Genomic DNA, 18,071 nt, shown 5'->3' with positions numbered 1-18,071 from the left:
AATCCTGACATCTTGAGAGGTCTTGTGTATCTTTAGTCAGGTCATCTGCATTTAAAAAGAAAATGCTGGAGAGGTGTGAAGTGTCTTTTTGAGATGGCCAGATGGGAGTGATTGGTTTGATTGAAACCTAAACCTCACATCTATTTCTGAAGGATATTTGACTTGATGACACACATGACACATGAGTCTTGTGTTCTGTGCTTTAGTTTAGTGAGGAAGTAGCAGGACTATAGTCCTCTTTAGAAGACTGGAGAAGTTCCACACACATAATAAAGATCAGCTTCATTTGTGGTGATGAACTTTAATTCTGTTCTGAAACATAGCACATACCTTTAAAAGTCTCAGTGTCACCTCAGCTTAAATAAGTATGTTAACACAAGTTGTCCGGTCTTGTGTTGAGCAGCTCGACACTACAATCTGTTCAATTTTATGCAGTAGAGATCAAGAGAATGTCCTTCACACATTGCTTTAATTTCTTTTTTACCCAAAAAATTCAAAGTCAACTTTATTGTCATCTGTACACGACACAGATGGGATTCAAATGCCCTTTCTCTCCGATCCCCGGTGTAAGACATATAAGTACTCAACATATAACAACCTCACAATACAAGTAAAACACCCAAGTAAGACATCATAAAGGTACACAAATTATTAACTACTCAAGCGACATATAAGTACACCAAATTAAATACTCAAGCGACAAATAAGTACACAGCATATTAACTACTCAAGCGACATAAAAGTACACAAATTATTAACTACTCAAGCGACATAAAAGTACACAACTTGTGAAGTACTCAAGTGACATAAGTACAGGACATAGTAGGCAGTCAAAAGGGCTCAGGGTAGATATGAACTGCTGTGTGTGTACATATATGTGTGATATTATCCTTACAGTTAAGTAATGCATGTTACTTTTTGCTGACTCATGCTCATTTTTGACTCTTGCTGTTGCAATATTGCAAAGTTCACATCTTAAACCACTCCTGCAGTGACATCATATTTCCTGCCGTCGTGTTACGTCATGGATGTAGGAGGGGCGTGCGTGACACATCAAAACTTGACGACAGCTCGGTTAAAAACACACACACACACACACAGAGACAGACACAGACACAGACACACACAGTGGTGCTCAGGGATCTGCGGTTTAAACCACTGACGGAAAACAGGAGATAAAGTCGCAGCTCGATCGGATCAGTCAACAAAACGTCTCTCGGTCCTCTGCTACAACACGAACCGGATCCGGTGAGTAAAACAAGTAGAGGCAGCAACTGTCAGATTGATCCGGCTAGCTGAGTTAGCTAGTCGGCTAACAGAACACTTTGTCTAATGCTGTGTATCGGTATGTTGACCATGTTTACTTCGAGATTCAGTCTAAAAAAAACAAGATGTATTCGTCTTTATCTGCTTGAGCGATGTTGTATAGACCGGGTAGCGTTAACTTTAGCGTTGGCCTTTTGCTTAGCGACACACAAGCTAACACCCAGCTAGCATCTGTGTTGCTAATAAACAAGTGTTAGCTGATGCAGATTTTGAATTTGTCATCATGACTTTGCTCGACACTCTATAATAAGCGTTGTTAAGCCAAGTCCCTGCCACGGGAACGTAAATAACGTAAGCTGTAGTTACGCAATCAACCTAATCGTTTAAGTTAGTTTACGTGTGTAGCTCCTAGCGGGGGGCTCACAACATCTGCCTGCTAGCTTGAATCTCCCCTAGGCTAACTTGACAGTCAGCCGTGTTGATACGATACCAGCAGTGGCTAACTCAGCGATGACAACGCTAATTCCCGAAGCTAACGGTAGCTAGCATGCAGTGAGTCAACCCTGCCCCACTGTTGACACCGTTAGCATTTCACCTGTCAGCGGTTTCGAGTGAAGCTCTGAACCCTTTGCTTTCTTCCTTCCCCCCCTGCAGGTTTGTGGAGATTCGACCTCAGTCAGCCGGAGGCGGACGTGTTTCTGTGATGGAGTTTCCAGATTTAGGCGAACACTGCTCCGAGAAGACCTGCAAGCGTTTAGGTGAGCTCGGCAGGAAAGAGGTGATCCTGTCCCGCTTGTTTGTGTGAGTTTGTTTTTGATCCTGAAATGTGAAATCTCACCCTGATGTCACAGATTTTCTTCCCATGAGATGTGACGCCTGTCAAGAGATTTTCTGCAAGGATCACATAACCTATGCGAATCACAAATGCACGTCGTCCTATAAAAAGGTAAAAACTGAAACATGTTTTCATCACAACTCATACAAAGTGTTAAACAGGTTTTAATTTACTCTACTCACACGTAAAGGTGTTTATTTCTAGTGTTCCCCTTTTAGCGCATGAATGCGCAATTACGGTATATTAGAAAACGTTATACGATTGTAGATTTCAAAGTCAGTCACATTTTACTGAATTTTTCCTGCCAGTCCCATAGGAAAATTATGAGAAAATGTCCAAGTCAGCCTGTGTGAGAATTCAGCAGTAAAACATGTCTTTGAGTGGGCATGTGAACAATATTTCTAACACACAATAGATGCAAAATTGGAAGAAGACAAACATCTCAGAGATTAGAAAAAGAGGTGCCGTGCATGTAGAAGACACTCGTGTAGAAAGATGATGAGATTCAAGAGCTTTTGGGGAAATGGGCCCACGCCAACAAAAACACATGATTTCGTTATTTATACATAATGAAAAAGACTATAAACTCTATACTTAATTCAGTAGTTAAAGGATAACTGGAACATAGAGCCTCTAGCTGGTGTGTACATTTAGACACAAGATTCCTAGAGCCGTTTAACCATTTATTGGGTGAGGTTCATAGTCAAAGTCATATAAAACAAACAGACAAATTTACTGTTGTGGCAGCATCATCTCAGAAAAAGTTTTTTTGAAAAGAACACACCCAGCCCTTATATAACTCCCCTGTGCACTGACAGCTGAATCTCTCCGCCCACTCCACCCACTCCACCCACTCCCAGTCCCACAGAATAAACATTCAGGCTTGAGATTCTTGAACACATCATGTCCTACCTCCTGGATGCTCTACCCAGACGCCAACACTCGCTTGAAAGTTCTGACAATTTTTTGTTGTTGTCGTAAACATGTCACACTTGGAGAATCTCCTGCTGCGTTCGTCATATGTGAAAGGCAAAGTCTGGGAAATATCCACAACCCAGTTCTGTTTAAACAAGAAATGAACTGAATTTTGTTTGATTCAACAGTGTGGGAATACGTTCAATTTCGTGAAAATCTTCAAATCTGTAATTGTTTAATATGTGATTTTATAGGACATCCAGGTCCCAGTATGTCCTTTGTGCAACATCCCCATCCCCATCAAGAGAGGGGAGATGCCTGACATTAAAGTCGGTGAACACATCGATCGCGACTGCAAATCGGATCCTGCACAGAGAAAGAGAAAAGTATGAATTTAATTCATCCAAAAAGTCGACGAGTTGTGCCGATTCAAAATTGCAAGATAAAATAAATAACCTTTGTCTTTTTTTTTTCAGATTTTCACAAATAAATGTTCTAAAGGAGGCTGTAAGCAGAAGGAAATGATGCGCGTCACCTGTGACCAGTGCCGTTTTAATTACTGTCTTAAACACCGGCATCCACTAGACCATGATTGTAAGACTGACGGGCAACCTTTGTCCAAACCTGGGTGGGTATAGTAACACTACACATTCAGATAATGCTGTTATTTCATCTAAAATATCATAGTAGGAGTGGTTGACAAGAGTTGTTTTTTTAAAATATATTTTAGAAATGCTGCTGTAATGAGAGCCCAAAGTGCTTCCTCCACCTTCACCTCTGCCTCCTGCTCCGGTTCATCTGCTGCTTCAGGAAACATTAGACCTGTTCCTAGCGGTGTGATGGCAAATACCAGAGGCCACAACAGTGGGTAAGCACTTCCGTTCTGTCCACTCAAACGTGTATGTGTGAAAATGCTTATTGATACTGACTTCCTCGAACAAAATAATCATTCTTTCCCCCTGCTCCCGTTTTCACCCCCCTTTTCTCAGCACTACCCAGCGGATCCCCACTTCTGTTTCCGCACAGAGCGTAATACCGCCTTCAGCTTCATTTCAGGCCGGCATGGTATGCACATGACATCACCTGATTCCAAATTTCCCCAATGAGAGTGAAATGTGAACATGACTGAGCGGCTCTGTTGCTGTCCTTGCAGACGGAGGAGCAGGCTTTACAAAGGGCTCTGGAGATGTCTCTGGCTGAGTCGGGGCCGCCGGTGCAGCCGGCCCTCAGGTGAGTACACTTCATCCAAACCTTTGAATTACTCGTGTCCGTGCGGCGGAGTCTTCTCTTCATTTAGCTCCAGCATCAAACAGCTGTATCATAACAGAGAGGAATGATCGGGCCGAAGAGTGTGTGACCGGTAGGAACAAAAATATATGACGTGTAACACACTTGAATGAACCTGGTTAAATAAACAACACTGCTCTGATGCAAGCGTGACTGTTGACATTCATGTTGTTAAGATTTATGACATGCAAAAATATCAGATAAAGATAAAAAGGGATCAGGGAAGAAAACAAGGTGCTTTGCGAACAAACATTGAATTCAAAAGTGTGTAAAAACCGGCAATGTGGATTAAGTTTATTTTGCACTAGTGAATATTATTTATGTTTGTTCAGCCTCCAGAATACAATGCCCTGGAACCATTCGTTTTAAACAAATGTAGCAACAGTTACTTTTGCCTGAAGGCCTTTTCCATCCACTCATTAATGGTTTCATTCGCAGTAAATATTTAAAAACACATATGAGTGCATTATGTGAATATCATTTTAAAAGGCTCCAGCTGGCAGATCGCCCACAGCAGCAGGCATTTCAGAACAGGTTGATCTGATTGTCAGATTTAACAAAGGGTGGAAATTTCTCCACTATTTGACTCTGGCAGGTAGCACCTTAAATAACTTCAGCCATTATTCATTAAATTGACACAAGCAGGGACATCGTTTCTAGTTCAACTGCATTCAGCAAGTTTCTAGTTCCATTTTTCTACATTTTTGAGTTGTCATCTCTCTTGTTTAGTTTTTACTCATGAACTGGTTTTTAGTGGATAATAAGAAGTGTGGATTTTTAAAAACAGACTTTCTTATATGAATTTATCACCATCAAAAGCTACAAGTTGCTTGTATTAACTCAGTGAGTTTTCAGTCTCAAGTAATGAGAGGGCAGTTGGATATAGATTTACCCCCTTTGTATCCAGATGCACAGACCGGGTCATCTGTTATAAGTGTTTTGTGTAGTAACTTAGTTTTTGTTTTATTTCTCCAAGTGTCAGAGTCTTGATGTGTTTTTGTGTCGCTGTGTCTCAGCCCTCAGGAGCAGGAGGATCTGGCTCTCGCTCAGGCTCTCGCTGCCAGTGAAGAAGAGTTCCGACGCCAGCAGCAGAGACAACAGGTACCCGGAAAGCTTAGCCGACAGTAGCATGCTAACATGCTAACATACCAACACATGTAGGTACACCGTTGTCATGGCAACCGCAGATTTGGAGGACCCAAACTGTCACAATAAATACATAAACATAATAAATAGATTAATATGACCTTACGTGCTGGATGAAAATAAAGGCATTAATTAACTAATTGAAATTTTAGTTGTCTTTTTTAATTTGTTTAACATTTGAATAACAAACTAGTAAATAAATATGAAAGATAATACAAAGGTAAATAAGTAAAGAAGCAAATCAAAACAAATATCAATTTAAGTCACATTAAATAAATGCCTACATTTATTTTGATATTTTTGTGCATGTACTGTCATACATTTATTCATTTGTGTATTACTTTTAATTTTGACAGCTTCGGTCCTCCATAATATTTTTTTGAACTTTCTTGATGGCAGAAGACAAAAGACTAATTTGCATTTCATATATTTTTTATTATGTAAGAAAATGTTTTCTATGTGAAAGTGAATCTAACTGTGTTTCCTCTTTGTTTTCAGGGAAGAGAGACCAAACAGTCCAACTGCAGCCTTTCCTAGACATAGGCCACCATTTAAACTTGGGGCTGTGCTATTTTATCTACTAACTAGACACTGCACATCTGGGATTTCAATATCCACGATCAATGATTGTCACATGAAGAAATACTCTTGGAAGTTGCTCAGATGTTACCGCCTTCAACAATATAAGCACATACTTTCCCAGCAGGATCTGTCATTTTTACCAATGATTTGCTCTGTACCTATTTTATATGCTGATTGTGATTAATCCATTATATTACCATATATGAATATTGAATAAATTATTTCAAAGATGCCTACATTTTGAATTTCTGCATTGATTCAGATGTGATGACACTTTAAACACTGAGCCACTGAGAGATGAAGCTTGTTATTTTGGTAACTCAGGCATCGGTTCAATAGAGATGTGAGGTGGAGGAATCAAATAGTTGATTTAGACTTTATGCAGCAGAGTTGAACAGTTGTTTGGATTAACTTCTGCCTTGTCATCAAACTACAGTACATGTGGGGGACACCTGTGCAGCTGCATGTGGGAATATTTAAAAATGTCTTTCTTTTTCCACAACTCGATGATTTGCATTTCCTTCATGGTTAGTTTCGGGTTTCACACACTTGTCTGAATTGTACAGCCTTAAGCTGAGGACTTGCATTAGAACTCCTCTGGGTTGAGAGGTCCAAGCCTTGACAGATCTAAACTGAAATACTGTATATTTATCATGAAGATAAATCTGCTCAAGGGAGAAATGAGTTCAGTTTATAATTTTTATATATATGCTTTAAACTGGGCTGCAATTTACAGATGATGTGGAACAGATGAAAGTGCCACAACAAAAAAATTGGAAAATGTATTTACAGTTATATGTACAAATATTTACATACTCACTCCTGCTCAATTAATTGATTGGTTATTTGGATCAACAATTTAAAGTTAAAACAATGTATCAAATAAAAAGGAAAATAAAATAGTTTTGATTCAAGGTTTTAAATTCCAGGATATTTCCTTCAGTTTAATATCATTGTGAACTGAATATATTTGACTATATTGTTGATTAGACAAAAGAAGCAGTTTGAAGATGTCACAAACGTCGATAGTTTGATCAGATGATGTAAATACGTTACTTTCAATTGCAGCAGCTCAGGTTTGTACAGCAGAGGGCAGCATTGTTTCATGGATGATATTTAATCTGCCACAGCAGGATGCATGTTTTACTATACAGATGTTTGCCAGAACAGACTTCTGCCCATTTCCTTCTTAATTAGTCTCACAGAGATTCTTCATTTTCCAAATGCTGTTTTCTTTCCAATACTTGATGTATTCTTGCTTTTGCTGTCGTCTGCATAATGAGCACATTTTGTGAAAGTCCAGCGAGCTGTTGGACGAGCTGCCTGCAGTGGAAATGCCACGTTGGAGAGGAGTCTGTTGTGACTGGAGCTGACCAAACTCATTTACATAGTCATATTTAATAAGTAGACCTGACGGGGGTGCAGCTGCCGGACAAGACCTCCGCAACCTGCTGTAAATAGCATGTGCCACAAAAAACGCCTAATTGCCTTCATCAGATGTGACCTTTGTCATTTCACACTTCATCAGAATATATCATTGCTGGCGTTGTGTCTTCAGTCTTTGTCATATATGGTCTTAATACTTCAATTACCTGTACACAGCTACTTAAAAGTGTTCATGCCTCACTATTTAACTCATCTATGCACTATACGATATGTGAACACATTTGCATGTTTATGATGAGAGCAATTTTGTTCTAAATATATAAACTAAACTTGCTATTTACCATTTGCATAGGATTAGAAGCTCATAATTAAATATTCTAATATTTTCATGACATAATAAATAATAATACAGTTTATGCTTAATATTTTCATTAATAAGAGATGACTCAAGGGAGTTATAGATTTTTTGAATGATTTCTTGGCGAAAGAAACATGTTTTATAAAGTCAATACCTTTGTTTTTCGTGTTTTCACCAGAGAAGGTTACTCATTATAGTCCACAGTATTGTTTGGTGTCTAAATGAAACATGGTGTCTCGCCTGAGTTGTGATTATAACTAAGTTTCTAAGGAGGAGAGGAGAGATTGAATTTTAATGCTCAACACAACCAAGCATCTTTGTGTTCCCCTGCCTGGTGGAAAAACTGGATTCAGCTGGAATCTCCTTCATTGTACAAATCGTGACATGAAGGGAAATACTGACTTTTAGAAATACTACCAAAATGGTTCAGTTTATTGAAATGATCTACATCGTATCATGCAGAATATTTACATTTAACACAGTTATTAATAACATATTTTGAAGTGAAAAGCAGATCAAGTCTCTGCGTGATTGCTGCAAAGTACACTTCTCCGGGTGAGGAGAAGATGCAGCCTCTGACATGTTGGAGACAGATGCTTCTCGCCTGTTGCCCCTCATGTCTGATGGTCTTATGGTCCTCGTCGGGATGAGGCTTGTTGAGTTTGATCACATTAACAGCAAAAGCAACAGCATCCACTCGAGCCAGTATCAGTGAAGGGTGGGGACATACGGCATGGATTGGTTTCAGGGCACTTTCAAGGCTTTCTGACTAACCGTTGTTGTATGTGTGGAGGAGAAAGATGTTTCTGAATAAACGGCAATGATTCTCTGTGTGGGGAGTACATTACTCAGCCCTGAAATGATGAATCATTGAAGGTCTTCACAGGAGCATCATGACATGACCGTGTATTGGCAGCATTTCATTAGCAGCACTGACATTCTTCAGCACATCTGTGAACAAATAAACGCGTCGATGTTCCTCTCACTATTACAACATGCGACTTTTTTGCTTATTGAAGACACTGAGCATTGTATTAATACAGTTATGTCAAGTGCAAGGGTACAAATATCAAATAATTCTTCATTTCTGTAAAAAACTGCCACATTTTTGATGCCATGCTAACGACAGATGTCAGTGTTAAAGGTGAAGATCCTCAGCTGAAGATTTCTGAGTTTGGAGCCTGAGGTGGAAAACACGGCTTCAATTTCTCTGTGTGACAAGTGTCACTTCACAGCACAGCAGGGAAACAGGACAGGGGGCCACAATGTGCCCTCGTTAATGGAAAAGCTGTGTGATGCAGACCAGCAGAGACAGAGACGTACAGAGATGCTGTCCTTTCCTCATCCACAGCTCTTTTTTTTAAGTTTAAAAATAAACGGAAGTTAATTCATATGACAACCAGAAAAAGTGGGAAACAGACCCATTAAAGGGATTGTTCACCCAAAAATGAAAATTCACTCACTATACTCACCACTATGCTGCTGCTGTGGTGTCATCCGAGTTTCTGGAAGCCCCGATATTCTGATTCGACTTTAAAAGGCGTAATTTACACCATGTTTTTAGCCTGAATGTCCGCTGTGATCCACGTGCGAACGCAGCTCTGGAGGAGGATGACAGAGGAGTGGTGGAGAGTAGACAATGAGTGAATTTTCATTTTTGGGTGAACTATCCCTTTAAGTGGCAATTGGACCGTTTCACTTTACAATGAGTAAGTAACTGGTGAGCCCATATTTGCATGTACCTATGGTGGCTGGTTTGGCACAGACGGCCCATTAAACCCACACGGCTGAGTCGGCTACTGTTTGTTATTCATTATCTTCCCTGTACACTGGTACAGAGTGACCTAGTTTTGTCGTTCGCAAACAGGAACAACAACAACAAACTTTACCGCGTTATCAGCAGCGGGAAAAAAAATCCCTGCTCAAACATGGAGGAGGTGGAGGAGCCACCAGGAAGTCCTAAATCCCACCTCCTCCATGTTAGTGGATATCATTTTAGATATAATTCTCATCACACATTTTTTTGGTAAGTTTGGTTTTAATTTGTCATTTGATGCTATGAAATTCAGTGACACATCATGATTGAGACTGACTCGCAATTGGCTCCATCCCCTGATTGCGACTGTCCAGGATAATTAGGCTCAATTTCTGCATAGTGGAGAGAAGAATACTTAGTGCTTTATATGGTTGAAACAGGATTCAAACATTTCAGGACTAAGGCGCATACGATCAAGGAATAAAATAATAAAGAATCAATCAGACTAATGTATTAAAACAATGACAAAAACAAAGACAACACATGATGAAACTGATGAACTAGGATTAATAAAAGGCTTTTATTTTTTCAAACATATTTTTGAAGAATATTTTTAAAAGATGTCACTGACTCTGCAACTTACCCAGAGTGGTGATTAGTTTGAGGGATTTTTTTTTTTAAGGATATTTAAACTGATATTTGAAATTGTCTGTTTTGATTTTCTCCCTTTTCCCCCCCAGTCGGGTCATATTACGGTTCTGGTGTCTGACAAGTCTGAGGATATGGATTTCTGAGCGCTGCCTATTCCTCCACTTCACTTCTCATCCATCAGCTTGTCATTGTGCAATAACCTGTGCTTCTCATTTCACCAACACCGCATTCACACTTCAACAAGCCCACGGAGAGGCGGTGCATCTGCGTCAGCGCTGCACAGCCATCAAACAGAATCAGTCAGTTCAGGTCATTTAGGTTCAGGCAGGAGCACAGTCAAATTTGATTGACAGGGAAGATAATTTTTTTCAGCAAGTCGTGCATGTACACCGCAGAGAAACAGGAAGCGAATTGCTGTTAAAAGCTGTTACACACAGTGCGATGGCATATTTAACGTTTTATTTCCCCCCCACTCTTCTGCCTCAAAGTGGTTTCATCACATTGGATTTGCTGCAGCAACAGAGCGGCTCCCAGGGGTGAAGTGTGTCTTTTATTCACAGAGGGTGCAGCTGAGTATTAAGACCCCCGACAGCAGCCGTTTCATCTCAGGTGTAATAGTGTCCATCGCTTCTGTGAAACTACAGACGATACAGAGATTATTCCCAGTGACAAAAAAACAGTGTGTGGGCCAGGGGAGAAACATCACTTCCCCTAGGAGCCGCTTGTGTTTCCATCATCTAAAAGCAGCTTTTCAGCGGCTATGCACCATCCCTCTGGTTGTCAGTCAGATAAATGTGAGCAGGTGTCATCAGCAAACCATCACAAACACGATCAAGCCAAAGATAAATTATTAGTGTTGTATAAATCTGCGGGGACTCAAGTGTTCAGTTGAGATTATGTGAGGAACTAAACAGATGCTTCTTCATGGTGAAGTCAGAATCGATACAAACTCGAGTGGCCCTCAGTAAAGTGGATTCCTCCGCCAAGGCCAAACAGTCTGATGGTGAAGATCTTATAACAGAAATTTATATTAAAAAAAGAAGTGGTCTAAATAATTGACTTTGTCCAACACAGTGAACATGAAAACCATTGTTACATATATTTTAACTCTTAACTACATGTATCTGCTCAAGTGAAATTATCTTAGCGCAATTTTATAAAGCAGCACAAAATAACAGCTGGGAAAAGAATCATTTAAATCTGAAACTATGGATCTGCACCCAAAATGTACACAGTCATTACGAGTGGATGGATCTTGATTTTTCTTTTTAATCAAGATCTGTGCATAATTCTTAGAAAACTTTATGAAAATTCAAAAAAGAATGACCAATGCTGCAATATCAAAAAGATCCTGGATGGTAAATGAACTGTATTTATACAACACTTTTTTCTAGTGACATCGACCACTTACAGTGCTTCACACAACAAGTCACATTCTCACATTCATGCAACGCTTTTTCTATTTCACACACAAGCCGCACAACTGTCAGGGTCAATTTGAGATTCAGTATCTTACCCACGAACCCTTCAGAATGCAGACTAGAGCAATCGGGTATTGAACCACTGGCTTTCTGGTTAGTGGACGATCCACTCTACCTCTTGAGCCACTTAATCGGCATCCACGGCAACATTTAATGGATTCCTTTCAGACTCAGGCCCCAAACCTTCCACCAGGTTTGGTGGAAATGGGATAAATAGTTTTTTGTGTGATCTTGCTTGAACAAAAAAACAACAAACAAGCTCTAATTGACATTTGGATATTTTCTCCAAAAGCGTTTTCTCCAACCTAGACAGGCTTACATCTTTCATGTACACTATCGAATTTTCTATTCAACTTTATCACCAATAAACTTTTACTGCGCTCTGCGTGAACGTAGGTAATCGTTTTGCAGGAAGATTTCGGATTCTTACTGTCCAGTGATCGCACACACACACAATGTTGTTGATTCTTACGACAACAGAAGCTGTATTTCTCCCTGACTTTCTGTTTGAATAAATGATGAGGTTTGAGTTTTTTGTTTTCAAGCGGAGGCTGTGATGTGCAGAACTGGGACATTTCCCGTGTGTTGACATCCAATCATCCATCATTATATTATATTAAGTATGAGTCACACTGTGCTCAGCTTCCTGTTTGAAGTGGTGTGTGTGACTGCTTCATTTGCCTGTCCTTTAATCAATTACAGTCAGTCATTTGTTGAAGGGTTCTCCATGGATAGTGTCAGCGAGACTCTTGCACACATGGGGCTAGAATCTGAGGAGCCACTGTTTGCCTGAGGTCGGCTCGATGGTGCGAGCACAGTATGGGTTAATCTCATCCGCCGCCTGTGAACCATCACTTTTCAATAAGTGGAACGGGTGAAATTCAGAAGCTTTTAGAAGCTGCACATAAAACGTTTTGAAGGAGGCTCCGATCATTGTCATGCGCTTCTTTTTTTTTTTCTTTCTTTTGCACACTGACAAATAACCCAGATGGATGGCACAAATGATGGGCGGCTCTGGCTGAGGGTGTAGAGCGGTCGTCCTCTAACCAGAAGGATGGCTGTTCGATCCCGGTTCTCCCCATCTGCACCTGTCGGAAGTGTCCTTGGGACAGCACAGGGCTCATCGAGGAAAAATGTCATATGAATACAGGCTATTTACCAAAAGCGACATCTTCTGTAGGTTTCTATGACAACCTTGTAGGCAACATCAACTGTGGTGGTTTCTATGGCAACCTTGTATGTATGTGGCAGGGAGCTGGACTGACACATGGCGGAAAATTACAATTTAACACCGTGTTATTTTCAATATGCAATCAAACCTTATTTTACTATTGTGACGAGACCTCTGAGACTAAATCACTGTTTTGCTATAGGTGTCTCTAAATTGCCTGTTGGTGTGAATGCTTCTTTAGCTCATAAGTGCCCGGTCACATTTATGCAAATGTATCAGTGACACCCCTTCGCCTGCAATCTGTGTGAGCGAGTGAGGAGGTGAATAAAACATTTGCTTGCTGTGGCGAGGCAAATCGCAGAGTGGCTCAGCGTGGAATTCAACACGGGCGAACTTTGACCTGTGATATCTGCCCCCCATTAGCGTATGTGTGACTATGCCCTCAGTCGATGGATGGATACATGAATTCCTCTGTTTTGCCATAACAATGATAATAGCACACTCAAAAGAAACCTGTTGATTGAATGTCAAAGAAAATAAAAAGTCCCTTCTCATGATTGAATGGCATCAAGAAATTGTCAATGTCATATTTGTTTTCCAGCTTAATTAAATAGGGTTTTTACAGTAGTTTAAATTACACTAATAAATGAAATACATCCAACCCAAGTAGATTATGTTGATAACATTGTTGAACCAAACTGATGGTCGCACCAAAGGAGTTATATGAAGTTACAGACAAAATAAAACACAGTTCATGTCAAAAGATAAAAGATGTTTTAAGAAGAAATTAGAAGGATGTTGCCTGTCTGATCTCAATGCATAGGCTGTTCCATAGTTTCGGGCTCTTACAGCAAAGGCCTGGTCACCACCTGAGATCTGGGAAAAACCAGCAGAGCTTCATCCACAGATTTTCATTCTTAGAGCCAAAGGGCGTCATTCACCAATATCTTCTTCTGTATTTTTCTCAATTTTTTTCTTAAGAAAGTTCCCAAGAAAACTATCCCATTGTCTTCGTTAATTGAAAGCATGTGCCAGTTATTCACAGGTCAACGCCCCGCCTATGCCCATAAAAGGGCATGAGACTGCAGCGCCATGTTGACACACAAATTACAGAAATTTAAAAAAAATGTTAGCAAGTCAAGGAATCAAACCAGAAAATATGCTGTTTTATTTAGTGTTTTCACTAGTGGATATATATAAACACAAAAAAACTATACTATATACTATACTGAAATAACGATGCAATTACACATTCAGTGAAAGCTATATCGAGAGAAAGTCACCCAGGGCTCTTTTGAGTGAGACTTACATAAGAACAAAACATTGGTGAATGTCAGAATCTTCGTAAAAACCTCATTAAAAAGTTGGTGAATCAGGACCTATGCTGCTACAATGGCTAAAACGATTCTTCCTAATCACAAATTTTGTCTTCATTTTTGTGCTAATATTTGAACTTTATTGCTAAAGGGGAAAACATTTTTTCATGTCTTCAAATGTAAGTTTTTGTAAGGGTTGTAAAAGCATCTCTGACGTCAAATACCTGTGCAGTGTGTTCCTGATCCGTGTGTGACCGACTGATATCTGTGGTTCTAGTCATTCGTTACTTTCTCTCTCTTTGATTCACCTGGTTCGCGTGCTTCTTACCTTCCTTCTTCATATTTCTCTTCTCAGCCCTGAACAGCGTACTTGCCTTGATCTTTTTGCCGTCCACCACTCATTAAAATCCTCAGATTTACCGGCGTCGTTAATTCCTCTTTTCTTTTAAAGCATCACCTTATTCTTTCAGAAGGAGTGAGTCATGATGCAGCAAAGTGCAGCCTTGAAAGATTCACACTCAGTTTGGCTTGAATAGAAATTTACTTTGAACGCCGTAAATTCAGACTTTTATTTTATGTAGAACACATTGAATGTGGTGCATTTTCTGAATGAATAATGTTCCAAGATTCCATTGTGCTCAACAGAAAGTCCCAACATTTTAATTCTAGATGGTGATGTTTTAAATCTATACATGAGAACCACTCAGATCTGTGCTGGCATTGTTTTAGATACATACGCAGTCAGTTTACTTCCTCCCAGTGGTAAAGACAGAGCGCTGAGGTGGCTGACTCACTCCCACGTATCTTGAACACACTAACTGCTCGGCCTGCAGAGTGTTGCATCATAATTACTATGTCTCTCTCAATGTGAGACTATGAGAACAAGAGAATGTTCTTTTTTTTTTACCTCACATCATTTTGTTGCATTGAAAATCTAATTATCTCATATGATAAATCTGTAAAATAAACTGCTCAAAAAACCAGTGAGTTCTAACCTTTTTTGATGATGACTTTAAAAAGCATCCAGACACATTTCAGATGTCTATACGTTGTTATTGCACGTGTTCTAGTTTCTGCAAGGTTAGAATGATCCAATATTTTACTAGGATAGTCCAAAGAAATAATTCTACATTTCTTTAGCAGAAAGTTTCCTTCCAACTATCTCACAACAAATCTAGCTTCTATCTCATTTTCGGAGGAGTGAACTACTGGGCTAAATTCAAACTACCAAACAAAGAATGAATTGCATGGAATGTAGGTAGGTTTTGTGATTAGGTTTTGTAAAGGAGTGTAATTAAAAGATCTGTGGGCCTTGTTGAAGCCTGAGCCAATCGATCCATCAGCACAGCGTTAGCACACTTCTCCTTTATTGCAACCCAGTCTCTGCAGAATAGGTTGTTTCAATGCTGCGGCGATCATGTTATTTGTGAGGGAGGGTCTCTTACGGGGGTCCTTATTTTGGAACACAGGGCAAGATGGTGAATATCTCTTGTATGTTTGAAGGTCTGCCGACCACCAGCAGATATAAGGGATCAGATATGGGGGATCACCAGCTGTTGTTAGCGACCACCAGCAGATTTCCTCCTGATCCAGAGCCATTGGCTGCAGCGCTCTGCAGTCTGTGAGGTTTCTTTTATAATCTGGTGCAGCGCTTGTCCGTGGATTCCTGGTTCTTTTAGCAACCTGGCAGTGGATGTTGCACTCCTGCAGCAACCTCCACTTGTTGGACCATTGCTTTCCGGCCATGTTGTGATGCCTCAGATGCCATCTCTGCATACCACAGCCTCTTCCTCTCATACGCTTCATCAACAGCATCCTGCCAAGGGGACTGTCAATTCTACGAAGTAGACAACACGCCATGCGTTCAGGTCTGGTTTTAGTGTGGTGGTGACACTTTGTGGTGGAACTGTAAACCGCTGGCCTACATCCACCAGCATTTCCAAGTCTTGGGCTTTCTCCATTTGAACAGTCCTGGCCATTGAAGGAGGCCCTCTCTGTCCCTGTTCCCCTTCTCGGACAAATGGTGTCCTTGGAACTGCACTGGATGTTCTGGAGGTTTTAGGAAGGAGTTCTCGTTGTCTTCATTGTAAAGTTATCAGAATATGTGGTAAATTGATTGTCATCTATTTATATTTTTTTACTTATGTTTATTTTCTGGTTTATATGTGTACTTCTTCTTCTGATTTAATTATTTTCTTTCTTATGGATTATAAACATGTTTTTTTAATTGAAGATACATATCGTCCACTGTTGGTCACTAACATCCGCTAACATCAACTGGAGGTAGGCATTAATTAGTGCAGCAGAACGTACAAGGGATATTCTCTGGTCCTGTGTTCTCAAATGGGACAGTGTTTAGTTTAAAAAGTCATAGAGGTAATGATGTCTGATCTACTGAGCTGGCCACATGGCTTTAATAGTACTGACATAGCAGCCAGTAGCCAGTCAGGTTTACCTTTAGCCTCAAGTTCGGCCTGTATCATTAATTAAAAGGCCAAAGCACTTGATGACGCTAAAGCGCACAACTAAAGTTATGTCCCTAACATCCGCTGGTGGCCGCTAACACCTGCTGACATCTACTGGTAGTTGGTAATTTAATTAATGCAGAAGACTTTCCAACATCCACCATCTTGTCCTATATTCTAAAATGTTAAGTTACTAATTGAGATTGGTAGAATTTTTCATTCACAAATTCCACCTTTAAATTTACAGTCGAAACTCTAAAATTTGACCTTCAGCACATTTCATATATCAGTCATAATGAGTCCACTGTATGTGGAGGGCTGAATGCATATAGGCACAGTGTTACATTTCCCGGGATGGAGTGGCCTTTGGCACAATAATGAATGTCTGCTCCAGGTAATTGAGTTGAGAACATGCCATTTCTTTTGTCTCAGAGCTGTCGCAACTTGAGGTTAATCAGTCCCTAAGTATTTTTCTCACACTTTTATTACACGAGCTGTTCGCCCGCGCCACATGCACAGTGGCTGCACTTCACTCAGCTGTAACAGTGTCACTACACGTCCCTGCAAAAATAGCATCTCTGAGGACAATTCATCCATATTAGTCGCAATTAATAACACATTTTTAAACGGATTCATTCTTGCCATTTTCTTTTTCTTAATCTAAAAAGGAGGGACACCTGATGAGTGTTTTCACATGCTCGAATTCAATTTTAGAGCAATAGAGCAATTTACTTTTGCTGGCAAACAGTGACCCTGGGTAGGCGTGAGGTTTTAATTTAGCAGAAGTAATATGTTGTCTCATACACTCAGCCTCGAGCTGCCCTTTAATAATTCACTAATGCACAGTATTTCTGTATCCCAGACCTTTTTGTAAACCGTCACACCGGTCCTTGTGTTCCAGGGAGGAAATCAATCCTGTTATTTATTTTTTTTCCATGGTTGCCATGGAGACCCCCACATGAAACAACACCCAGAGGTATTTCCGAATGTTAATTTGCTGTTCACGTCGAGGCCGAAATCCATCATTGGCCAGAACTGAGTTGTCTGCCTCTGTTCTCTCTGTCCCTCCTAAATGAGGGTGGAGCTGTTACGTAAGGAGCCAGTGGAGAGATGGATTTTATTTCTATCGGAATGAACCCGCTAACTTTGCTCTTTTTGTTTTTTTGTCAGAGGTTGTTGATGCATTTCGGATAAGTGGCTCAAAATGAAAAAAAGTTAAAGGTGTTTGAAGTGGCCAACAGAAACACTTGTCTTGTTGTGAAAACCCAATGTAAACACACTTCAACCCGGAGGCAGGTCAAAACCTGAAAGGGTTTATTTGCACGGTTCCAGCAAACGGGTTCTAAACACACCTTGGCTCGGTCCATTACCGACTTGGTGACACATATAGTCCAAATGTCCGTTACATGTCCAGCGTCACACTGCCCATTGCAGGTTGCACGTTTATTGAATCACA

The 18,071-nt window shown here is 40.2% G+C and overlaps 1 protein-coding gene across 2 annotated transcripts; it reads left to right on the top strand.

Moving 5' to 3' along the window:
* The first annotated feature begins 1,073 nt into the window (after nucleotides 1-1,073).
* On the top strand, nucleotides 1,074-6,263 carry zfand2a (zinc finger, AN1-type domain 2A). 2 transcript variants are annotated; one of them, XR_004698643.2, is made up of 10 exons: nucleotides 1,074-1,248; nucleotides 1,921-2,024; nucleotides 2,118-2,212; nucleotides 3,271-3,402; nucleotides 3,493-3,644; nucleotides 3,747-3,884; nucleotides 4,006-4,081; nucleotides 4,170-4,376; nucleotides 5,320-5,404; nucleotides 5,948-6,263. XR_004698643.2 is itself a non-coding variant. In XM_035181424.2 (10 exons), the coding sequence occupies exons 2-10, from the start codon at nucleotides 1,970-1,972 to the stop codon at nucleotides 5,984-5,986; spliced, it is 849 nt and encodes a 282-aa protein (XP_035037315.1). In that variant the 5' UTR covers nucleotides 1,074-1,248; nucleotides 1,921-1,969; the 3' UTR covers nucleotides 5,987-6,263. The 2 variants fall into 2 exon arrangements, 1 of the variants encoding a protein (XP_035037315.1); XM_035181424.2 differs by having other exon boundaries at nucleotides 4,170-4,246.
* The last annotated feature ends 11,808 nt before the right edge of the window (nucleotides 6,264-18,071 follow it).

This window comes from Hippoglossus stenolepis, chromosome 16 (assembly GCF_022539355.2).
Source record: "Hippoglossus stenolepis isolate QCI-W04-F060 chromosome 16, HSTE1.2, whole genome shotgun sequence".
In the NCBI taxonomy this organism is placed as follows: domain Eukaryota; kingdom Metazoa; phylum Chordata; class Actinopteri; order Pleuronectiformes; family Pleuronectidae; genus Hippoglossus; species Hippoglossus stenolepis.
This window is presented reverse-complemented; position numbering and strand designations above follow the sequence as displayed.